The 26243-nt window shown below is 41.7% G+C and overlaps 1 protein-coding gene across 3 annotated transcripts in view; it reads left to right on the top strand.

Annotated features, from left to right (window-relative positions):
- Positions 1-4989: 4989 nt before the first annotated feature.
- robo1 (roundabout, axon guidance receptor, homolog 1 (Drosophila)) overlaps positions 4990-26243 on the top strand; it is a 128400-nt gene continuing 107146 nt past the window's right edge. For all 3 annotated transcript variants that reach the window (XM_044353161.1, XM_044353162.1, XM_044353160.1), the window contains exons 1-2: positions 4990-5908; positions 22447-22773. In XM_044353161.1, coding sequence (XP_044209096.1) covers positions 5848-5908; positions 22447-22773 — 388 coding nt within the window. In that variant the 5' untranslated portion in view covers positions 4990-5847. The remainder of the gene's footprint in view (positions 5909-22446; positions 22774-26243) is intronic.

Here is a 26243-nt window from a genome sequence, read left to right as displayed (position 1 = left end):
ACTCTGACTTCTTGTCTACTCCCCTTTCTGTCATTGTCCTGTCCAATGTTAACAGTCTGTCATGACTGAGTGTCATGACTACACATATCAATCATGCAAGTTACTTCCCTCAGGAAGTTGTAAAAATGAGAGATTTCCTTATGTTGAAAGAGACTGGATACATGTTGGCTTATTTGATGAAGTGCAATTCCATATGTTTACCATTTTCTGTCTTTGGTCTCCCATTGAGGTTGGTAAGAAAAAGAGGACAGAGCTTTAAAACGATCAAAATTGATGCCATCGGCCAGCCAGTATTTTATCCATTCTTCTAACCTCGTTTCCAAGCACATTCAAGTTTGTTTATGGGCATAAAACATCCCTGAGAGTCTTGCCCTTTCTTGTTAGAGGACATTGCTCTTCTGACTGTTAACTCAGTCAGCCCAGATACTGTCTCTGATTTGTGATGGGCTACTTGTGTAGCTGTAAAATGGATCATAGCCCAAAAAACTGAAACAGGACAAAGATACCCTGCAGCTGTTTACTGATTGTCTTGGAAATTGCTGAAAGAGCTCAATCAAATGCAGTCTATTTACCTCGTGTTATTCGTGTTTATCTTTTCAAAACACCCTGGAGACGTGTCGCCCATTGCCAACTCACAAAGACTACAAATTTGAACTGCTGTCTTATAAAAAGAAATGTAACACAATGAATAAATAAAAAGATGGCTCGTCAAGGACAGGACGCAAATGATAAAAGGCTTTAGTGAATGTGAGGCGGTGAAGTATAACCATTCGACTGAAGTGTCTGTGAAGGGAGCTCAAACATACTGTTCCTGTGACTGCCACATTCTGTCCAAGGTGACTCCATCTGCAACTTTGACAAGTTTCTGTTTACTTCTATTAAAACTTAAGCTTTTGGAGTGTCAAATCCAAAAAAGCATCACTTTTTCTTCAGATGGAAAAGTATTCTTAATTTTTTGTCTACTGAGAAAGAGTGTTGTGTTTGCTGCTCAACAGGGAGTATCTTTTTGAAGGGTAAAGGTTTTGTTTTATGCCATCTTGTTTAGTGCACTGGTAGGATGGGAATGAAAGCCATTAAATCGTCTTAGTCAGTGGAAAGGGAATGTGGGCTCCTTTGCCTTACCCTGCCTGTGTGTCACCCCATCACCTCTATGCTGAGGGGCCTAGGTTTTTGTGAGGAGTCCAACGAATCTGAAAAGGGACTCAGCATGTAGTCTACAGGATCCCCCGTCTTGCTGCATGCATAGAAACATCATAAGAAAAGATGGAACGTCCACAAACTCCTTTTGAATATTAAAAGGAGAATTATCAGAGATGAAAAAAAGGCCGGGAAGATGAGAGACAGGCTCTTCATTGAGAGATGGGATGGTGAGATGGAGAGGGGAGTGAACTTCACCATGCACATTGAATATAGAGTTGCCCTCATTAAGATCCCATCGTACTCAGGGGGGAAACATTGTCACTGGATTTAGGAGACCAGCCAAGCCGGCAGGGGTTTATGTATTTGGCAGATCTTAAGCGTACCAGCATGAGGGTCTCTTGGTGGGAAGTGCAGCAATGTTTGCAGGTTGTTGCTGCTTTTGAGTCTTCAAGAAGATCTTTGGATTAGATTATTTTTGAATTTTTATTATTTGTCACTTTTTTAAGGAATGCTAGTGATGTAATTAGGGCGCTAATGAATTATGCTATTTGCTTGACACTTGTTTGCAGAGACGGACCCGTCTGCAGCCAAGACTTCTGAACTACCAAGAGAAGGTTTTATGATAGCTACTGTAGATCAAGTACACCAAGACTGCTCTGGCTCTGTGTTGTCCATCACCATGCAGATTGTGTCTTTGCTGGTTGTTCTGTTTGCCATGCTGGTGATGCTGGGAGTTCCTAAAGACCATAAGGGTCCACACAGGGCCCATCATCTTGCTGGGTTACAGAAGTCTCACTGGTGCAAACGGATGCCTAATAACTTTGGACTTCACCAAAACCAACAGACTCCGAGGCATTCCCACAACAAACCAGCCAAATGTAACCAAGTCTTTCACAGTAAGTGCAATAAGTGCTATGTTACATAACTGCCATCCAAAAAAGTAATGACTCATCAAATCTTTGACATCAGAAGTTGGTTTGGTTTTCTTTAGTGGTTGTTAAAGCATTAAAGCCTTGGCGTCCTTTATAGTCAATGATGGTGACGTTTTTATCCTTTTGTACATTGTATATTCTTGGAAGTTGTTTGGTGCAAAAAAAAAAGGTTTGGCTGTGGTGTTAAAAGCTCTCAGCTGTCTCTACTGCCGTCACAGCCCTGACAGTCATTTTTCTCACTCGCTCTGGTCTGATCAAGGTTACAAGGTTTTCAAGAAGGGGGAAGAGCAAGGACAGAGCCTCCCTGTTCACAGAGCTCAGTTGTTATAATTTGCGCACAGGGTGGATTTTTTTTTTTGATGGGAAGCATGTGAACCTGAGTACAAAAGGGTGTGAGGCAACATTTAATTATGAGATTGTTATTATAGAGGTGGGTCCATGGCTAATGAGTCCAATAGTAATCTACAAGCATACTGCTTTTTATGATGAGATGAGGTTAAAAACTTACCATTACCATAACACCAGTAAAATAACAATTTACTTATATCAATCTCATATCTTCTACATTTTACATGTTTCCTTTCCTGTCACTCTATTATTTGCAGTTAATGTGAGAAAATAATAGATGAGAACCATGTTAGGGACCCTGACAAGTGTCTGTTATGTGTGACACAGCTTTATTTCAACATTTTATTCGTTGCTGTGCTACATCAAACATTTCAAATGCTCACATCCTCTTATAGCAATCAGCCTTCCCAGACACCCTCCTATCCTGGTGGGTCTAAGTGAGGACTTTGCTGATAATTGCTTTCATGTTACAGTTCCCTCCTGTTGGCAAGAGGAAATTTTACTATTCAATTGGATGTATTCAGCTGTACAGCCACTTTACAGGTCCAGGGCTGTAAAAGCTTTGCGGGAAAACAAGGCACATGAGGACTGAGTGGGAATGGAGTGTGTAAAACTGTAATATAATGCACACATGGATGAATGAGAAATAAAAACATGTTCAGAGTCAAATATGTCAGTCAGCAGTATTCATCATGAAGCAGACTCCAGCAGGGGTCACAAACTGGTGAACACAGACATGCAAGGGCCACTGAAGGGGATCCATGGGATAGTGATTAAATTAAAAAAATAAATTACAGATTAAAATAGATAGAAATAGATTTTTCAAATTGGAGCATACAAAAAGGCGCCATACCTACCATGACTTTTGATAAAAAGTATCTTTTTTAAATTATTCATATGATCACTGATGTTCCTCTTTTTTATGAGAATACATTCCTTGTTCCTTGTGTGTAATGGTTATTTTTACAGCATAATGTGCTACATGAGGTGCTGTCATGGTCATGTCGAAGAAGATATGCTTAAGAGGGATATTTATACTCTGTTTATTTCACTATGATGTGGATGCACATTGACTTGAAACATTAGTCTTTACACCTAATAAAAAGTAATTAAAGAAAGCCATATGCTCAAGTTTCAAAAAATGGATGCAGTTTCAAATTGGCTTGCCCTTCTCTGAGACATGTCCTTCACAAGATATATTGCTTTATGATTAATGCACCTTCATTCAGCACAGATTAGTTAAGTTCAGCTATTTAATTTAATGTATTTTAGTGTTATGAGAGACTGCATATGATTCTCTGTCCTCTACTGTTGTTTCTCTGCCTGCAGTATTGAATTTCTGAGACGAGGTCATCATCGAATGTGGGTGTGTGTTCTGAGAAGTATGTATTTGAAACATGAAACACTTTGAAACCCTTGGGCTTGATGAGTAATGTGTCACAAGTCACCCTATATGCCTAGCAGGCTTGCCATATTTTCCTGGTAAAAACAGGCCTTTGTTAGAACAGTTCAGGCAACGTTCACTGGAGGGCGCTGTTTGGTAACAAATGTTCAGGAGAGTCGCCAGAAAAGCTTTGAGCAGTGCTGAGTTGAGGAAATGTGAAAGTCTTTCTGGAGTTCTTTTTTTTTAGTCATTTATATTTTTCCCCACATTTTAGATTTTTTTTTAATGCAAGATAACTTGCACTGTTATAAATGATGTACGCCAGATCTGAATGAGGCACTCTAAAATATGGTTATGCCTCAGAGGGACAAATAAATAACAGACTACAGGCTAAACTGATCACACTATTGCAGAAGAGGGTTCATTGAGGTCTGAACTAGAAAAAAGAAGAGATGAGAAACACATTTTTATGTGGGTGAGTTTATGTTAAATTGGAGGGAAAAGATAAATTGGGAACATTAATCACTAGATAAACTGTCAGACCAGATTTTAATTAACCATGTTAATTAAGCACATGCACTTATACATATAGGTTGTTTTCTTTGGATTATGTTAAAAAATAACCCTGTATGGAGAATAATTTTAATTTAAAACCATAAAGAATTTACGTTACAATAGCCAATATTATAGCCACTAAAAGACTATGTAAGCTAGAGGCATACCGTTTTACCTCTAGAAAAGTTAAGTTTTAAATGAAGTAGGTGGCCCTTTACAATATAACATATTTGACAAGTTTTATGACAAAGAAGTTATGCTATAATAAGTTTTAGAGGGACAGAAACAGCATTTTACAGCAAAGTTCCTAATACTGAAATATTAATGGACTATTAAACCACAGGAGACAAAACAAAATCTTAAAGTATGTTAGAACCATTATATAATAACTATTGGGTTTCAAAAGCATACTGTTAAGTCCCTATAGGAATATCATTGGAATAGGCTGTTGCAGTTGTTTTCAGTCGGGAACCGCAGCAAGAATAAAAACAGCATGTCCGAATAGTTTAATATGGTTTCTCTTATTTTTGGACATAGTTTTAAAATAATACAGTGTCCTGCGGGTGCGCGCTGCTCAGTGGGATCCAGGCGGGAAGAGGTTAAATTTCTTCTCTGGGAAACATTGTCGGGTCTATGGAGGGGGTAGACAGGCGCATACCAATTGACGAGGCATTCCGCTTTCCTTGAATGAAATGCTGTGAATATGAGTCCGTATTTCCCCCCTCTTGTCTGAGGTTCGGGGTCCGCAACTTCCGCGAGGATCAATCGGAGTTGCAGCAGAGGAGAAACGGGGGAAAAAGTGGAAAAGTTGCACTGATCTTCTGTTTGGGTCTGGTGGATGAGGGAGGACAGGACTAACTCGCAAAGTTTCCGATCTCAAGTGACAGATTCAAAACTGGACTGAAATAATGTGACTGCAGGAACAGAGCCTTTTAGCGTGGACTACAGCGACAGCTCGCGTTTTTAAACTCACTTTTGACTTCACTTTCAGTTGCAGTGGATTTATTATTTTGTGTCTTTTGCACGGCACAAAGGAACTAAATGATTTGAATGAGATCGGCTGGCTGGCCATTGAGCGCACGGCAGCAACGGGATGAATTCAAAGAAAGGATAAAGCTCTGCTACTTCTTTGCTCAGATATTCTTGCATAGTTTTAACACATACTGTAATTCAGTTCTAATGAACTGATGAAACGGAGAATGTGTTGAGATTTCGGGCTGTTTGGAACTGTTTTTGTATTTTTTTTCACCATATTTTTAACCCTTCTTCTCATCCACAAGAAGCCAAAGCAAGCTCTTGATGAACTGTTTTTTTGGACTGAAATGACATTTTGCTTTTTCTGATTAACAAACCAAAACCTGGGTTTTCAGTTTTCAACTCTGGATTCTGAGATTTTGTTTTGCAGTTTGACATGAAGGAGTGGATGCCTAAACTGTTTTTTGATTAATTTGGATTATACAAGAAATTTTCTATTAAGAGAGACGTTGAATGATGTCTCCAACTTCTATTGGATTTGTATTTCTAGTAGGAATTCTCCATGTGTGCTCAGGTAAGTCAGTGATCCCTATTTTGGAATCGATACAGACACTTTTATATAAATTGGATTTTGAAATACATATTTTAAAAGTCAAAGAAGATAAGAAATCCCATTTTAACCCTTTTAATTATTAGTGTCCATGCCTCATACTACAAATATTCAGTTAGATTACATGTACAAAAACAGAGTAATTGCAAATCCAGCAAATATTTGGCTAATTATTGAAATATCTGCTTTCCCATTGAGATTTAGTAGAATGTTGGGACAAACATTTCAAACCATAAGAAAACACTTTTGAACACTGGACTGCTGTGCAACAGAGAGTGTTTTAGGCCTTGGTCTGATGATTGTAAGAGGTTCATCTCTGGCATCTGTCTTCAATTTTTATGCTCTGAAATGGCAAAATTCTGATACACAATAGTGAAATGTTCTCTCCTGATGAGAAAGTCAACTCTCAGGGTAAAGAGGTTGTCTAACTTTCAAGAGCTGAGCACACATAAAGTCACGCATAAAGTGCTGAAGCCATGTGGGATCAGTGCAGAGAGCTGCTATCATCGGTCATACAGACAGTAGGATCCTCTATGGAGACCATGTTTCCATGTATGTCACGGTTCTGCCCACGGATGACTATTATTGTTGAGCTCAACATATTTTATGTTTTTAATGTCTGCAGCGTATCAAATGACATTGGTTCTGATCTTTATCTTGTCTTTTTTCAGTGACTGTTAGACATGTTTTAGTTCAGATTCGTACCACTTATACAAGCTTATGTGGGGCTTGCTTTCACTTGTCTTTGTCCTCTGATGCTGCCTGTATTGTTCCTTATTATCTTACACATTATTCCTCCTCACCCATCACATAGATTTCTTTATAGAGCTTCTGGACCATGATACCAGGAGTTTTCCAGGTCAGTTGCTTCTGAGTTATGAGGAAGAGAATGCCTGCCGCCCCATTATAAGACATTAGGAGAAGTGCATCCTGAATGGGAACAACTGGGGCATTTTTGACAAAGAAAAGTTGTACGAACAAAGAGCACAGTACTGGTCAAAAGAAGGTTTATTTATTTATTTAGTAAAAATACCAACCTTATTGTAGCAGAGAAACTGGTGACATCCACGGTCTTTATAACTGTTTATTGTTACTCCAACACACCTATATAATTATCTAAGTAAGAGTCACAGTGATTGTTTTCAAGTTTAAACCTGAACGCCATTATGGCTTACCTGTCCAAATTCTTAGTCTGTTTCCAGGTGTCCCTTGAAGTAAAGTCCTTCAGCATTTGCATGAATCAAATTTCAATCATGCACATTTGCAAACTCCTTATCTTTGATCAGGTGGTGGTCGTTTTTCCCAGTTCCTTCAATAGGACGTCATAAAAAAATCCCGCTAAAATATCAGGGTCAATCTATCTCAAATTTTAATCTCTCTGGTGGTGGTTTGCATTTTTTTGAGTCCATGTCTGTCTGCAGAATTTCAGCATCCATATTCAAATGTTACTCAAGCTTCCTGATTGCTTCCTGAATTGGGTCTTTGTTTTCTGTCGAGGGGCAGAGATGTGGTGACAGGATAGCCTGTGATACTGCAGTCATTTGGGGAAACAGTGTAGCCACCTAAATGGGAAGTAGGGTCAGAGGTGAGCGTTGAGAACTAGATGGTGGCTCCATGTGCTCCACCCTTGGCCGGATCTTGGGCCAGGGCTGAGTCAGTAATGGTCCTGTCCTGTGAGAAAGACCGTCAGACACTGGGGTGTCCAATTACGCCTAGCTGTTGGGATGTCTGGGGATGTTTTCTGGGGAGAGGCGTGAGAATCGGGCCTGCTAATAGAGATGGACTGGACAGCAGATAGTCAAAGGATTGGCCCTGGATTAGACACTGGTGTCAGGAAAATTGGATTACATGCCACTTGCCAGAAAAAAAGATTTCATATTTGCTGCTAATTGGAGGGTTAACAACTTCATTCTTGTGTAGGGAAGGTATTAAATCTCTTAAGTAAACTCCTAATGGTGTTTAGTAACATCTCTGTGGATCATATCTAGATTATTTTCACATGGCTGGTCTGGTTGTAAGAAAGTATTTTTATACCACTTATATATGTGAGATAAAGGGAGAGAGATGAGATGACCTTTGCCTCTGTCAAACTTGTGGTGACTTGCTTATTGCTGCCTTGCTCTGTCTGAAGGTTGTAAATTGATGCCTCCATCTATCATGTTTTGCCCTGTTATCAGATGATCTGTACTCCCGCTATACACTAAATGGTTGTTATCTCTCCTTCAAGTGCTCATCAGACCTTATACACACCTCACAGGTACCGTTCAGATGAGGGCAAGAGGTGGCTATACTTCTCACACTGAGTATACCCTGTACTTATTTGAGGAGATAAGGGTTGTTAGAGCGATATTATAGAACAGGTTAAATTTATATACATGTTGCTGTAAACTTTTAGGGTGATTATATCCAAGTATAGAAGTGTGTTTGTATGAGTATGTTAAGTGTCACTAGTGCTGATAAAAAATATGGGCAGTGGAAGTGGTGCCTTGGTAATCAGCCCCCGGCCCCAGCAACACCTAGCCGTCGAGGTCTTGACAAATTGACTCGTAAGTGCTGATAAATTGCGGAGCCCTTCCACCTCCTACATCATGACAGTATGACAGGACACAGCAGGCTCCACAGCCAATTAATGACCAGAGACCACAGGTGAGACCCATCTCTGTCTCCTGTCTTCTTACTATTACCTTTCGCAAGGCCTGAAAACACGCTCATTAAAGCCAGCTTTTCTCCCACACCATCTCTCACAGCTTTACCACTTTTTTCTCAGTGTTGCAAAATAGTGTGCTGTCATTTCAAATAGCCACCATACCATACTATTTTTCAAGGTTTAACTTCCTGGGCTGATTATTGTGTGAGCACAGTAGGTTTCTCAATGGAAGAAAGTCTGCTATGTCGCCTCTTTCCCTGAGTTGACAAGTGTCACACCTCTGTGAGGTGACTGTCCATAAAGCTATATCTCTATAACTTCCACTAATACACATTAATCTGATCCTAATCCAAATCAAGCAGGGTTTTACACCCTAAAATCCGGGATTAGGTAGACTTTGGCTTAGTGAAACCACATGGAGGAATGCGGCAGGGCAGTCCGTGTCCTCTTCCCGCTCATGAGAACCGTGGGTAAGTCATTAATGACTGACTAGATAAACATTTCAAAGCAGTTTGTTTGAGGGCAGATAAATTAGCCGGTGACTCTTAATGATCTCTTTTCACCCAACTGCTCTTCCTTTAATGACCCAAAAGAGCTGTTTAATTGGATTAATTAACAAATCCATCTGACGTCAATAGTTTGTAATTTGCCGTGACTGCAGCCTGACTGATACGCATGTCTGCAAGTAGAATCGGAGGATTTAGATCATTTTATAAAACTGAGGATACACCCCCATGCCCTTTTGTGTCAACCTCTTGGTATATCAAATTCCTTGGGAATTAACTGGTATGCCACACCAGGCTTCAGTTTAGGCAATGAGAACTGTGGAGAGTATTGCTCATTGCTTGCTGATAACTTTGTTATGACTTACTTAGTAAGTATCACGTTGTCTGTCAAGTTGTATGTCAGTCTAAGCTCCAGAAACATATAGCCAGACAGAGTTAAGCTGTCTACACTAAGAATACTCTGGATCATAACTTCATATAAGCTTTTTAGTCTGGAGCAGGCTGATACTAGAAGGCAGCAGGCGTGTCCAGAATATTAGACTCATGGGTCAGTCAGTGTAGTTAATGTATCTCGTTCTGATAGTGGACGTGGAGGACAAACATTCCCTATTGCCACTCGGTGTGGAAGTGATAAATGGCGTGTCCTTATAGGATGAAAGGTGTTTTCTGGTTTCTGTCTCGGTTCACAAATGACACACTTGAAATTCCCACGGCTTTGCTTCCTGTAATGAAAAATGCAAAAAGCTTATATTGCAGACACAGTAATGCACGAGCAAATTACATAATGCTAATCCACATTTGATTCTACATTGCATATGCATGTTTACTTGATCTAGCTTCATCACGGATTAGTTTCCCCATGACTCCACTAATAAAAATGTGAGCGAGAAGGAAATACGGGAAAGGAGGTGGGCAGTGTGTTTGTGTATGTGTGGGGTGGTGAAAGGGGGCTTACGGAATCTCTTCATCCTCTTACCCATCCCCCCATGTTTTGTTTTGGCCCAATTTTTTAAGACTTGCCTTTTTTGTGGCTGGTCAGCACAGATCCTTTCTTAAATAAAGCAGGCCGACACGCAGAAAAAGCCTGTGGGGACGGGGAGGCCGCATTGTGTCGCCTTAACAGGGCGATTGTAAGGCATGGAGGAGGGGAAGGGAATGGTTCGCCAGGGACTGAGGGTGTGTGAGGAGTGTAGGGGGCAGGGGGGTGGTGCGGCTACACAAAGGCTACCCCAGGGTGTGGAAGGGGGTTGGAGGGGGGGGGAACGGAGGACGAAGGGGAGGACGGAGCAGTCAAACATACCATGATACACCAGCTCTGGGAATACTCTTGATCTGGCTCTCTATGCTAACATTGCATATTCCTACTGGTCCCCCATGGCAGAGAATGTGCTGATTAGGGTGATGGTAGTGGAAAACTGTGAGTCAAGGACGCTGGTGTTGTTTTTTCTTTTAAAGGTGGACATCTGGGGAGAGGTGAGGTTGATTTTTAGAAGTGCTGAGTAAATAGACGATGCTGGTACAAAGCTTCACTGTGGCGCTGCGGGTTTGGTTTGGTGTTTTACGGCCAACATCCCTCATGTATCTAAATTCTGCATGCCCAGGAACTCCCAGAAGGCTTGCCCTGGGCCTGGCGTTTGCTGTGGTGGAGAAGCTATGCTACTGTGGGGTGCTCTGCCTTGTGCATTTTAAAAAAGCTCAGACCTCCCTCCCTTTCATTTTCCCCACTGGGGAGACTGAGAGATGGCATTGAGGACAGCCTTTCCTCAGTATCCTTCTTTTCTTTCTCACTCCCCGAGCTCAGGCCTCCTCCCAGCCTCAGTGACCATTCTATTACCCTCTCATTGCAAGGCCTGGATACACTTTTGAAATGCTAAACCTCTCTTTGGTTATAACTGACAGGGGAAAATACCATTAAAGAGGCTGAGAGGAATAGATTAAATTAGCAGTTAAAAGAGAGACTGCTAATTAGTTGATTAATGTCTTTGGTTCCTCCCCCTCTATAGCTACGGTGGTAGTTAAGATTCCCTCTGCTCTCCTTCTTTGGTTTGATATTCTAAACACTATTTTCCTGTTTATTTCAGTTTTGGAAACATTTTTTAACACATTGCAACTGATGCATCAGGATACCCATGTTCAAAAACACCACTCTGATCCACAGCTACATCAGCAACTTTATGTTCGAGTTCCTGGGGGCTAATTCTGTCACACAAAAGACAGTGATAAAAGGAGGAGGGGTGTGCTCTATTTAAGAGGAAGCACTGGAAAACATAATTAATGATAAGGTGACCTTGAAATTCACGATTATAGCACTGCTTTTGGAGCCACTCCCACCATTCAGCTGTAACCATGGTGAGGAGGCTTCAAATAACTGGGTGAATTTCCAACATGTAAATACACAGTCGCTCTGAGTTGGGAGATTAACTCTAATCCAGATCTATTATGAGGCTTACCTACTTTCAGCAAATTGGTGACATTTTCCTTAAATCTGATGTCACCATTGAAATGAACACAATAATCCAAAACATTTTTTGTCATTTTCTTTGCTGTACATAATGTGTGTGGTGCACTTACTGTTTGTAAAAGGTGCAGGCACTATAACCCTTTGAACAGCAGTGATACTTTTGACTTAAAATGAAAGCCTTCTGGATTTTCACCTTTTCAGCAAGCTTTTCAGCCATACTTTTCAATTTTTAAAGACTTGCAGAGCTGTTTATCAGTCTCCTCCGTCAACATTCAAGTCTCCTTCAACTCTACGAATACAATCCTCCCTTTTCTGCAATCGCTCACTCTCTCTCCCATGTCCCCTCTCTTTGCTTGTACAATGAAAGCTCTAATTGAATAACAATTGTAGCTGCTGGGTGAGAGACAGGTTCTTCAGGTTTTAAGCACAAGATTGCCTTTGCATTTGACTGCATGTCTGTCACCACGTCTTAATCGGAAGCGTCGTAGCTCAAACTATTAAAAGTGCGCTTTAGGTTTAGAGCCTCACCTTCATTTCCCCACATGCATTTGGCTTCAGTAATCTCACCTTTTTGCTCAGAAGACATTGTTGCAAAATGTCTGAGGGTATACCGTGATGAATGCCGTCCTACTTGACTGTTGTGATTCTTTGTGACATTCAGTCTTGACAGCCAGTATTTATTCCATCTCATTATGTCCTCTAATCAGAGCATACCATTCACTTCTGTCTCTACTTCTGCTTTAATGATATTGATGGGCATCCTTTCGACATCTTGAAATGTATTTGGCTTCCTCTTTCTCTGCCCTCCCCTAGTCTGGATAGCCAAAGCCAAAATTATTCAAAGCATTTTCTTTACCCTTTGATTTTGATTGAGCTGAGCTTAATGCCTCCGTCCTTGCATTCACTTTTTAAGTTGGCATCGTAGAAATTCAGGGATTTTTTTTTTTAGAAACAGGCCTTATATTTGCACTTGTATCTTTTCATTGGCTCCCTCAGTGTTAATAACTTTTTAAAGGAGAAGTTGGGAAAATCAATGAAATTTACCATCAGTGGAAAGAAGAAGAGATGTCCTTAGGGTGGTTATTTCCACTTCCAAAACAGTGATAGGGATATTTCCTCTCTTGCATCTCAGCTGCACAGATCTGCCCCCCACACCCGCGGCAAACTCTGGAGGAAAACAGGTCTTCTAAGAAATTTTATTCAGACGTCTGACAGTGTTTCAGTTGTCAAATGTAGAAAAACTGACCGATAGGAATAAAAGAGCTGGGATACATTTATGATCAAGTCATTTTCAGTCATAGCATGAAAGGAAATCAGTATTTTGTTAGATATACTGTGTACCTGGACAGTTGGTATGTGTTTTGAGGAGAGGACGTGGTAAGTGGGTGCTGGAAAGCAGACAGGCCAGTGAGCAGTTGTCTGCAAAAGGAAATTTAATTTTAATGCCAGACTGGGCACAGTCTCCCCTCTGTGGACGTCTAGAAAAAGGCTTCTTGGCAGACGTTGCCCCTTCATTAATTTTGACCAAATATTTACTGTGCATCACATGGCATGCCTTACATCCCACTTTCATTTTTCCAGGCCAGGTTTTGAACAGTTTGGGGCGATTTGTGTTCCATTTGGCTGGACTGGGGCCATGCCCCACTCAGCAGGCCCATGCTGGTGTCTCTGGGATCTTGCCACATGAGGAACTGGCTCCACTGAGTCTTCACTTATGCTATGCCTCTGGGAGCCACGTTTCACTTTAATAATACTTCGTATCCACAGCTGTGTGTTTGAACCACTGTCACATATGTGCATGCACATACACAAGCCTGCACAAATTGACACTCCAATGCTATGTGCTCCATGCTTACCCTTTTAACCCAAAGGGCACCTGAAGGAAATGTGCCAAGTTTCTGCACTCAGACATTACCGTTGTACCCTCGACTGAATGCTGTAACTGAAATTCCCTTTCAACACCCAGCTGTCTGAGATTTGCTTTAAGAATGTGTTTTGCCGAACATTTAGAATAGCCCACATAAGCAGTTAAGGTCATCGGCTCTGCTCCCAGGGACTGTAATATAACACTGGTCCAACAGTAGGCCTGTATCAGCCGCTGCCATCAACTAAATAACATTTAAAAAGCATTAGGTACTTTTTGGCCGTGCCTGCCCCGATTCACTTTGGCATCTCTTCAGAGCTGCTCTTTTTCTTGGCACTGAGCCCAAATGCCATACTCCCTGTGGCTGGTCTGTGCCAGCTGAGTGTGCTGGTCCTCCTTGCTCCTCACTGCCCCAGAGCCCCTCCTCTGCTTTCCCTCAACTCCCTGCCACCTATCACAGTCCCCTCATGGCCAGTCACAGGAACAGAAATGCTGCAGTCCAGAGAGTGACCTTGGGAAGAGCAGATCACTGCACCATATTGTTATATATAACAAAGCAGATTTAAAATTAAATTAGGTTTTATTTATATTAACCCTACTGTGCTATCATCATTGCTCTGCAATTGTTGCATAATCCGATGTAAAATAAATCCATCTACTAATGTTCAAAGTATGTTTATAATGACTGCTTTTATATATGTTTTACAAAATGCTATACAAATTGTTTTGCTTAAATCCAATTGTATTAATCTCTTGAGGATTTCAAGTCTAGCATCTCATAGAACAAGTCAGCAGTGAGACTCTAGCTGTCCCCTGTTGGGAAATAAATGTACCAGCATATTCAATTACCCCTGCTTCTCCTATCCTGCTGTTGCAGGCCGCTTTGATGTATCACTGAGATCGCACTGGTCAAACCTCATTAAAAACTGGCAATGCTGGAAAACAAAAACAAGAAGTAATTGCCCACTCGCTCTCCCTTGTGCTGCTTTTCTGTAATCCTCTCCATGCTCCAAACCTATGTGCCGCATACAGAGGCTTCCTAATAGAAGCTCTAAGTCTGGCATCTGGGCTCCATATTAATTACAGCTCTTTTCCTGGTGGTCTCTGCTCTGCTGAAGGAATGACATCTCTGACACCGGTGTTGGAGTTCTTTCATGAGAAGTTCGGGCTCCTTTTTCTTCTTAGGTCATTCTTGTGAATATGCAGGGTCATCTGGAGGAGTCTGTGAGTCTGCTCATAGTCATACACAGACATACACATTGTGAATGGACTGAGTGATAGATAGATACTAGACAGACTGACATGCATGCATATGGACAGACTGACTTCACTTGCGTCCGCCCTGCTCTGTTCAGCCCATCTGCCTGGTCTCCAGAGCCAATTTGACAGGCAGCTTCCTAACAAGCATTCCAGTCTTTTCCACTACAGATAGTCTCCTTGTCTCAGTAAATGGATATAATAAAGCATAGGAACTACATTTCTCCTGCAAGAATGAATTCTGCCCTCATGGCCCTCTGCAGAGTTTGACAGCTTTTATTTGTGTCTAATGACACTCACTGGAGCAGCTTGGTATCAAGAGGAGCCACAACTCATCCACAATTGTGTCCCCTGGGTTTCTGTTGAAAATTCATTATTGTATAGTATATTTTACCCCTGTCATGTCTTTTCACGATTCCTCCTCATTGTTATGCTGCTGAAAGTCTAAGTAAAATTACTAAAATTGTAAGGAGAAAACTCCATTTAAAATATAAATGAATAAAAAATTGTTCTATATAGAGTTTGTGTTCGTAACTTTTATCCATGAGTTTATGGAGGGAGAAAAGTCTTTAAAGACCGACAAAACAAAGATGTCCTTGTTGTCTTCAGTTGACATACGAGGTGTTTCATGAGCATCAACACTCCTCTATCACGCAATCATGCCTAGTGTCTTCCAAATGTATCAGGCACGTTTGGGGAAAAGCCTGGAGCCTAAGTGGAAATACTGCTTCTATTGTCTTGGCTTCAGATAGGGGCCCCAGAGCAGGATGGGCCCCAGCCTCCCAAAGGAGCACTCTGCTGCGCTGTCTCACTCCCGGCCTGGCCTGCATTGCCAGGGATGTGTTTCCCAGCTGACACAGCCAGGAGCTGGGGCTGGTGCTCCAGGCCTTTAGACCTCTGTTGGGTCCTTTCCTGATGAGCACTTATGATTATGCCTTAGCCTCGGAGCTAATGTTGCTAACCCACGGCCCTGAGCAAAGGAGGGAGTGCTACTTGTTTATGGTATTATCAGGAGATTTGTCACCTCTTTATTGCATATGACAAACGAGCAACAGGATGTTCAAAGGTAACAACAGTAATATGATAATGTGATGGTGATGGCAGTTAAGTTTATTATGCCCCAATTACTGTTTACTGTTAGAATCCTGGAGCAATTTCTGTTAAAGTTAAGGACATTTTTTAAACTATTTATGCATTTTCCTGCATATCAGACTTTGCTGTTGTTTGAAATGAAATGAATACATGATTGAATAATGGTAGCCTTGCAGATATTCTCTTGTCCCTAGACTTTGCTCTTCATTTTTTCTCATTACTTTCTTAACCTTGTTGAATGTCTTGGCCTCAAAAATAACAAAGGAGCTTTGTGTCATGTTTGCACTACAGTCTGCAGAGGCGATATTTCACTGAAATATCAGTGGGAGCATTGTAATCATTTATGAGTTTATAGACTTACGGAAGTTTCTTAAACAGCAAATATAGATAAACAAGCAAATGAACCACATGTCTTTGTAGCTGTCTAGTTGTCAGGGTTTGGTTGCAGTGTTGTGTATAAACTCTTGGTATCTTCAGGCTTTGATTGAAAAAGCACAAATTTGGACAGTGATTCTATTTTTTGGGAAACTGATATTGGTTCTCAAGTGCTGCCGTAGTATCAGCGAGGTAACATTATCCTAGTCTGTTTGGTAAACGGAGACAAAGAGATGAGGAAAGAAAGAGGCCATAAAGATATCCATCATCCCCCTCCCTCACCCCACCTCTGGGTCCCCATACACACTCACACACAGGGCTTTAATCCTGCCTCTCAGGAGTGTAAGTGATAGCCTTGTGTAACATTAAAAACAGGTCTGATCTGATGCAACTGGCAAAGTCATTCATGCAGCGCATTCCAGGGTGGGATCTTGATGTTGAAATGGTAAAAGATTCTGTTTCACTTTCCTGTTAATGTCATCTGATCAGCAGAATACGGTACCTTGCCTTTTCTCTCTGTTTCCGTCTCCCCCTCTGTTTCTCCTTCTTATCTCTGCCCTCTCTCGCCGTTATCTTCTCTAATTCAACAGAAAAGGGTGCCTTTTCTTTCCCTCTCATTCATTTATTGGCTGGCCCCGTCCTGGCAGGCGTGGCTCTAGTCTCCGTCTGGCTACCCCAAGGGACACGCCCTCTGCTCTTATCTCTGCCATAAATCCCTCTTAAGTCCCCTAATCACAGATTAATGGGGGTGTAGATAGGGAGTGGCCTACTGTGCTTGGCCTTGCTTATCACAGATCCATATTCCATAGCTCTGCCATTGCTCAGCTGGGCATTTGATGTGGGGTGTGTTGATTTGGCTCCTGCAATACCTCTCAATTTTAGCATCTGTCTTTATGAGATTCTGCGACCTTGAGCATCTTTGTGGGGGAAATTAATCTTCACCACAATATTGCTCCAATGCAATCCTAGGCAGGGATCCTTTGTTCTATGGCGAGAATGGGACTGAATGGTCCAGAATTGTGAAGTTGGTTCATTATACAAGGAAGTAGACACATTATTTTGTCTCCCTACCTCAGGGGACCACAGTGACAATTGATCTAAATTGCCTCACTGTCCTTCTCCCCTGTGAGCTCTCTGGGGTAAAGGGCAGGTGCCTGGCTGCCTTCCTCTTCCTCACACTTTGCCAAGATAGGAGCTATGAAAAGGAGCTGTGAGAGACAGAGGCACATTTGATTTTCAAGTTAGAGAAGTCACTAGACCTGAACTTATTACTGCAGCTCAATGATTGTTTTTTACAGTTTTTTTCCTGCCTCACTCCATCTTTATGTCTGTCCTCTTCTGATTTATTCTGGCATATAGATTAATTCAGCTGAGAGTGATTAGCAATAAAATGCAGCATGCATGATGTTGCCCATGGCAGTACAAGAGCTTTTAATTGCAAAGAGCAAACATGCCGTGTTTAAGGGATGACCCTGGCTCTGACAGAGCTGACCCCGTCTGGCTTTTTCTTGTCCTGAGGCTGCTCAGAGTCTGCAGTTCCAGGGTCGTCTTCAGCGGTTTCCTTCATCTAGAGAGTAGGTAGATCGATTGTTGCCTCACAGACATATAGCCCTTGTAGCAACACAAGCAAGACTTCATTGCATTTTCTTGTAGTTGACATCTTGGTCATTTACACTGATAGTAAATTCTCTCAAAATTGTATTATGCACGCATACACAATTAATAATGCAACTATAGCACTGATGTCTATAGTTTTCTCCAGTGACGTCAATTACAGTATGTGATTCTCACTGTGATGAGTAGCTGTCTGTCTCTTATGCATATATGTATGTATGTATGTATGTATGTATGTATGTATGTATGTATGTATGTATATGTATATGTATATGTATATGTATATATACACACACTGTACATACACACATACATATATTTATCAGATTGAGAAAGCAGGTTTATCTTATGGAATATAGATTCACAGTACATGTTGCATAGTGAAAATCAAGTGTTGCCCCAAGACACAGATGAATGGTCGATATGAAGCTAGTAGCCATAATGTTAATATACAATGTATGCAAAGTGATCTTGGCTTCCTCAGAACCATCACAAATTTCATGCCCTGTCTATCAATGATTGGGGGGGGGGGCTGGATTTCAGAGTGGGGAAATACCCTGGATGTCTTCATGAATCCTAGGATGTGTAAGTATATGGGTCAATGTCTGGGTCTGGACTCTTGTGGTGACTGTATGGATGGGTCTGTTCAATCCAGTGTACGTGTTCTTGCTGTTGGGCTCTCATGGTTTGTTGTTCATTATTGAGATTGCTTTTAGCAGTGAGCGAAAAGTCACAGAGAATTGTAGGTTTTTTTAATTACCTCCACAGCGAGCAAAAGCTCCCTCAAGCTTAGTTTAACTTTGTGTGTGTGTGTGTGAGTAAATGAGAAAAAAGAAACCGAGAGAGCTCCAGCAAGCAAGAGAGTTGAGGGAGAAGGAGATCTTGCCTCAGGCACCAATCGATCAGATCCTTGCAGTAGAAGTCCCAGCTTCCCTTTGGTGAGGTTGTGTATTGCATTAGCTCATCTCACATTCTCTGTCTCGAAGCAAAGAAGGGGGGATGAGGGGGATAGAAAATAGGAGAGAGGGCGGTTGAAAGTAGTAGAGGAGAAGGAAGGGCAGCGCTTTGAAATAAAGGGAGGGTTAGACGACTCAAAGTGAAGCAAGAAAGAGATGCTGAACAGCTTGGATCGGTAGTGAAGTGTGCACTTCTCTCATGTTCCTCTCTTGTTTCAGTCTCATATTCGGTCTTCTGTGCATGCTGAAGGGAAGGAGGGAAGTTAGCTTGCCATCCTCTGCAAGTATGCACCTGTAGAAGGGGACATGGGAGTGTTTCAGAATAATCCCTCACACTCCCTGTGTCTTTTTCCCCCGGTGAGGGGTAATGGAGCTGAAGTAACCAGGTTCATTCAAAGTGTCTGTGGGGATCAGCATGGCAAAAAACACACACACGCACATAATGAATTCAATCATGGACAAGGAAAGTATAATAGCATTGTGTCACTGATACATGATACACACCCACTCCCTGCTCAAAACATGCACACCCTCTCAAGAATCACACACAAAACATTTATTTGAGTTTTCAATGAACTGCTGAATATTTATCAGATTATTCTCACAAGCGTCACTGTAACAGGATACTATAACCTACTGTATATTGTTTTCTCAGTCTGCCTCTTAATCATGCAGATCCGGTGTAATCATCTACAGTAAACAGCCAATGATCAAACACGGCACTGCCTGCTGCACTGCTCCCTTCACAGTAGGCCACATCTAAATAGTTAATGGTTCCCCCATAAAACTCCAAACTTCAGACCATTTCAAATTAGAGAGGAGCTATCTAAATCAGGAAGAGAACCGGCAGAGCAGATAGCAGCGGAGCTCTTCAAAGTCCTCTTTAATAAAACATATTAGCCTGTCTTGCCTGGTGAAGGGCGGTGGTAGTGGTGCAGTTGCTGTGGTAGTAATGGGCTTGTGTGCGCCAGCATAGTGAGGAGTGTTAGTTCAGCTCTTTGCTACAGTATGCTGCCCGAGTAAAGGGCTCGGCCTCGTTAGCATATGGTCTGTAGGTTCAAAAGCCTGTGATGGGAACAGGTTACAAATGGGGGTTAATTAGCCTAGTAGTGGTTCAGAGTCAGACAGCTCCAATAGCCAGGAAGCACAGACATGTATTTTTTATAAACTTTATTCAGTGTCAGATAGCAGACTAATTCATTCTTGCTAAAGGCTGATGCCGCTCTCTCTAATTCTCCATCTGTTTCTGTCTGTCTCTCTGAAATGCTTTAATCTCCACAGATATTTTTTTTACATCCACATAGTATCTATAGAATGACATACAGAATCAAAACAGCTTCAGAGTTACAAGAATATCTATGCAAGACTTTCTGAAGGTTGTCATTGTATTATTTTCAGTAGGCTATCTGGAAATTAAATATTTGCATAATAAGGGTAGCTCGCTGGCTATAGTGGTAATTTTTTCCAACATTACTCAAGCTGCAGCTACGCACTACCTTTACAGTTTATTACCAAGAGACCTAGAAAACACGTGTAGCATATAAACATGAAACTCTGGCCCAATGAGGGAGCCTACACCAAGTCTCAAGAGAAGACCCAGTGTTTGCATAAGACGTGTAAGAACAACAGTTGCAGAAGATGCATACCCAGAGGTAACTTACTGTAATCTCTTGAGGGAAAAACTTAATATCTGATAAGTTATTGTATTTCTGATTGTCACCAGCGGTCAAGCAATTAAAAAAAAAAAAAAGTCTGCACAGCCGCAGCCTGTCATAAATGATAGTTTAGGAATTACTTAAAAAGACTCATAATCATGATGTCCTTCATTGGGGTACTGGATTAATTATATTTCATTGACCATACTACACATTTTCGTTGAAGTGATAAATCTTTCCACAGAGCTGTCACTAATTATGCTGACTTAACTTAAAATATGTGGTGACCACAAGAAGATGCCTTCTCAGCAGCAGATTTCTAGGGTAATGGGGGATGGGTGGTGGGCACTGAAATGAGGCAGTGTGGCAAGTTCACGGGATGCTGAGTAAATTAATTGCTGGCCTGTGCCTCCAATTAGACCCGATTGTCTTAAACTGGTGCTGAATGGGCTCCAAAGGCCTTTGCTGGGAGATATGGCATGTAGGCATGTCTCTCTCTCTCGCCTGCTATTGTGTGTAGGCACCAGTGGGGGTGGGGAGATAAAACTCAGGAGAAACTCAGTGGCCTCAGTCAGTTTAGCAGCGGCTGAGATCCATCTTAAAGGTCAGTCCACCTTAAGTGAGCCTGGTCAGGTTACGCTAACCCATAGTCGCTAATTTCGGGGTTAACCCCCTTCACTTTTCCAGCAGTTGGAAAAACAACAGACAAGACTTTTCTTGGTCTTGAGAAGCTGCAGCATTTATTATCTGGCACACTGTAGCCTGAACTGTACATTTACTGCCGGATTCACAACTTACTGCTAACCGTTTCCTCTGCTCCGCTCGCATTCACAGTCACTTTTCTGCTGCTTACTCTATCACACTCGCTCAACCACACACATGCTACGCACATACATTATGCACTGCCCTATTCCTTAAAGTAGCTACACTCTTATAACAGTACTTTTCATGTAGATATCCTTTGAAGAATGAGGAGAGGGAGGATTCTGGGATTTGATGTACTAGTCGATGACTCAAAACAATTCCACGATAACGGAGGGTGTTATCGTGCTCTCACAGTGCACAAGTGAAAATCATTAGTAGCTCATTGACATTAATGATGAAATTTTAGCAGCAGCGCTCATAATGGAATGAATATTGGGGAAACACTGAGGCACACAATGCATTCACAACCACCAAGTCCCACCCTTCAGGAATTAACAACAGGAAGCGCATTTGCATGTAAAACAGGTTTGATTGCCACAGCTGACTGGTCGGCGAGCAATAGTAATGACCTGAGATAGCACTGGGGTGTTAACCCCCTTGGCACTGCTGTTGGCACTGCTGTTTATTGCTATGTCTTTCTTCAATTGTGTAATCTCTGCTCATGCTCCTTCTTTGTCAGTGAACTATGCAGTGCATCTGTATCTCATCTTTTATCTCTTAATTTCCTTTTACCTTTAAGGTGTGTCACATTTTTGTTTACTGTTGCCTTCTTTCTCTTCTATCTTGCTCTTTGATCTGAGAAATGACAGAGTCACGTAGCTGGAGCTAAGCTTTACTAAAGGAGCTGTTACTGTAATTAATGGTTGACTTCACTCAAAGATTGGTAGTTTATTTGGCCGTCACTGCTTGCATCAGCAGCACCTCATATTGTAGCTGTAAGAATACCTTTCTCAACTTTCAAAGTGCATTTTCACTTTGTAAATGTGTCATGGTTTTATTATTATATTGTATGGGGGAGTGGAGATGCCTACTCATAGGGCATCAATATTCATGAGTCTATAAGTTGAGTTGAGAAAAGGCACTAACTTTATAGGCTGACAAAGGTCAATGAGTACAGCATGAATGTACACTCACCTCATACACTAACAGTATCTGTGACACACCATCGGCCCTGTACAGTAAAGTGCATCCTGCTAGGTATTTTACAGATGCCTACAGATAATTTGCTTGTTACATACAGTGTATGCAGAGTAAGATGTAGTTGCTCTAAAACCGTCCTGTTGACAAGTAAATAAGGACCTTAAAATACATTTACACTAAACAGTATAAATCCTTTTAAGTATAAACTTTTAATTTTTGTTCCTTTTTAGGATCCCGTCTGCGCCAAGAGGACACCCCACCCCGGATTGTGGAGCATCCATCTGACCTGATTGTTTCCAAAGGGGAGCCTGCCACTCTCAACTGTAAGGCAGAAGGGCGACCAACCCCAACAGTGGAGTGGTACAAGGATGGAGAGCGAGTGGAAACAGACAGGGACAATCCCCGTTCCCAACGCATGCTGCTGCCCAGCGGCTCCCTCTTCTTCCTACGCATTGTCCATGGACGACGGAGCAAACCGGACGAAGGTTCCTACGTCTGTGTTGCCCGTAACTACCTGGGAGAGGCAGTGAGCCACAACGCCTCGCTGGAAGTAGCCCGTAAGTGCAGCATGTCTTCTTATTTCTTCTTTGGCCTCTAGTGTGGGTGTGAATGGAAGAGTTTGGGTTTAGATGTAGCTGAATAGCAGGCTCCAGTTTCCTCCAGTGTTTCTGTCTTCAATGTGTTCATTGAGTTGGATAATCTCTCAGGAGATGGGCAGGATGTGTTTGGCCCAGCGGTCTCCGTAGGCCTGCGGAGCCTTGGGGGAGAAGTGGCCTGATCATTCCAGGGTGAGTGCTCCTCTAAAGGACTCTTGGTAGGTGGTCAGGAGCTACAATGGGAACAAAGCCCTTTCTGTTTTGGCCCTGCTTCTGCTTTTTTTGTCAAAGAGATAGATATAAGGTTTTATATCGAGAGGAATGCAATCATTGCATCTGTTTAGTCATCTTTTAATGAAGAGCTTTCCCACTCATTTTAATGAAGTATCAGAGATGCCTTTTATTGTCTGCTACACTCACGCTAAGACATACTGGCTTTGATGTAAAGTGGATTTAAGCATCTCTCGGGTCAACAAGCAAGCTAGGAGACATATTAGTCAGGAGAATATTTGTCAGTCAGCGGGTATGCAATGTAGGAAGAGAAAATAATCTTTCGAAACCATTTAGTCTTTTTGTGAGTGGTGACCTATGTTGACAAATTTGTTCCCATGATTCTTTAAAGGCTGCTTTCATTTGGTGAGGTCAGCTCTTCAGATATATTATCTCTTTGCTCTCTTGACTGGCTAAGAGTGAAGGCTGAGGAGGAGAGCTCAGATATCCACCGCTCTTCTAGCATGCCCAGAGGCTGTCACCAACCCGCTCACTGTAATCTAATCAAGATGGGGAAAGAAAGGATGGTGTGTGTGAATGTGTATGTGTGTGTGTGTGTGTGTGTGTGTGTGTCCATGTGTGTGTTGCAGGGGGGTATAGGCTCCTGGCTTTTTGAAGGGTAATGGTCTTAGGTATGAGGTGTCGGTCAGATATTTTCAAATTTCAGGGATCTCTGGAGTATACAGATGAGACAGAGCTCTGCTGTTTTTGATTTTGCAGTCTTCGGTATCATCTGAGTGAAATACCTTATTAGGCTTCTTGATCATAGACTGAGTTTCTGTTGTGTGTTTGATGAGCTCTGCTTTTGAATTTTTACTATGACACATCCTCAGATGATCAGAGAACAGATGAGCTGCAGAAATGCAGTGCACAGTCGTGGTCAAATGATGTCTCATCCTCATATTTGATGTAATATCTAAAGGCAGCCACATAGAAATAAGAGTTCTGCTCACAATTTAAATGTACTTAAACTATTTTAGAAGCAAATTGATTACATGAAATATAATTAAAAGAAAAATACAACAAAACCCAAGTATTTGGCAAATATTACAAGTTTCTATAGGTCAAAATGCTAAAAATATTTTCTCTAGTAGTAGATGATATGCAACGTTTATTTCAGAGGTGGGTTTTTCAAGTAGAAAAACAAGCAACTTGGCGAGACTCATGAGGACCAGAGTACAGAGTGCTGTTGGCTCCGTCTCAAGACCGGGCTGCTTATTCTGTATAAGGTTCAAACAGACCCATAATGACAAGCCACTGTGCTCCAGCCCTCTCTCTCCTTCTCGCTTAGTTGGTGTCTCTCGCTCCCCTCTCTGCAGCTCATGCTTAACTACATATAATTATGTTGTCGGAGCAACCAGGATGGATCCCTGCCGAAGAAAAAAGGCTGTAAAACAGAAAAAGCAGAGAAGCACTGAGATTTCATTACAAGGCCTCATTTAAACTAACTAAGCATAAATCTGACTCATGAGGGCATATAAGAAAGTTTTAAAGCATTTTGAATTCCATGCTGTCGTTAAAGATGCTTGTCAAACCTATACTGTTATGAGTTGAACATTATAGAACGTGTGTTGAAGTGAGACTCAGAGTAAGTTGAGGGAACCACCAGGCTTCTCATTTCCAATGAAACTCCTAAGAAGGAAATGGTGGTTTTAATTGTGTTTACTTTGCCTAGCTCTGCCCTTGTAACGTTTTCACTTTAAAAGCTAAAAACACAGCTTTTTGGAGATGTTATTGTAAGAGCCTGGCTTTTACAGTTTCCTTTACTCACCAGCGATTGTTAACATAATCCGAGTTTCAACAAGTTCTGTTTTGCCAGGCTAGGAGAGCTAACCCAGTTTGTTTGGTTTATCATTAACCACATGTACAGTACTGCTCACAATCTCTCTATCTCCGCCTCTTAACCCAAAGCCTAGGCTAATGCATGTACCATGAATCCTGTTTGCCTTGTGTATTCAAACAAGCTCAAGATAGGATTCTTTTCCTCTTATGTTATTGTTTTCTTTGTATTAGAGATGTCAACATCAAATAATGAACTGCCAGCTGATAAAGAACTAAGGGAAAGACCACATTTAAATTAGTCTAACATCGGTACTAAAAACTGTGATTATGTGTTATGAAATGTGTTTCTATAAACTCTGCATCTTCAGATGCTTTTCATATTCTCATCAAACATTCAACAAAAATTTTAAAAATAGAGAATGTGTTTGTAATAGAAATTGGAATAAATGCCTTAAAATGCTTGGACAGATTCAGTTAGAGCCAAATATTGAATGGCATGTTTTAACTCTGTTAAGCTTTCTTGAAAGCATGACTTTTTTGAATTTTTTTTTTTTTTTTTCCTTGAAATCTTTGGATGCTGCCCTTATGACAATATTATTTTTACCACTGTGTCACTAAGATGAATTTATTTAGATTTGACATTAAGCTGCTTTTTTAAGAACATAATGTAGTCATCAGTAAGAAATAAACGTGCTCACTATTATTTAGCAATTACACACATGTGCAACATGTGTTCAGTATACTGTATACTTTGTGATATGTCACAGTAGTTTCCTTTACCCAGTGCTCACATGAGACCCTGAAAGGCTCTATGAATAGCTTGTTTCCCTTTTCCTGGATGCAGAGATAGTAAAGTGAGGTAATGGACGGCACACTGCTGCACTTGAGCAGGCGATAACCTCAGGGCCTGCTGTCTAGTGGCCTGGCTTACTGCACAGTGCTGACCGCACAGGGTTGGCTGCAGGCCTCACATCCACACACAGAATCCTCTCCAGAGGCAGGGTTTACTTTTTACAGCCACTAACAACAGAAGCAAAGGGATGTTTACTTGAATTTGGTCCATTGCGTATAACTCCATTCTGCCAAGTTTATCTCAGGATCACATTGATCTCGTTGCTTCTGTGAAGGTTCTGTCACCATGTGCAGCCAGTTGGCTTCACCGATTCTCTGAGCGGTGGGGGAAGGTCAGGGCATCGGATGTGTTGAAGGAGGCTGGGTTCAACCTCACAGATTTGGGGCCATGCCTAAGGGTCAACTGCAGAGTGGAGGACAGTTGGCTGGCATGCGCCAATCTAAAGGCAGCATGGCCACCTCTCACTGATCTGAGCACCCGCCTGCCTCGCAGGAAATCCCTTGTACTACATCTGTTGGCTCACCGG

This window comes from Thunnus albacares, chromosome 6 (genome assembly GCF_914725855.1).
Source record: "Thunnus albacares chromosome 6, fThuAlb1.1, whole genome shotgun sequence".
NCBI lineage: Eukaryota > Metazoa > Chordata > Actinopteri > Scombriformes > Scombridae > Thunnus > Thunnus albacares.
The sequence above is the reverse complement of the archived record's forward strand: the minus strand, read 5'-3'. Positions and strand labels throughout refer to the sequence as shown.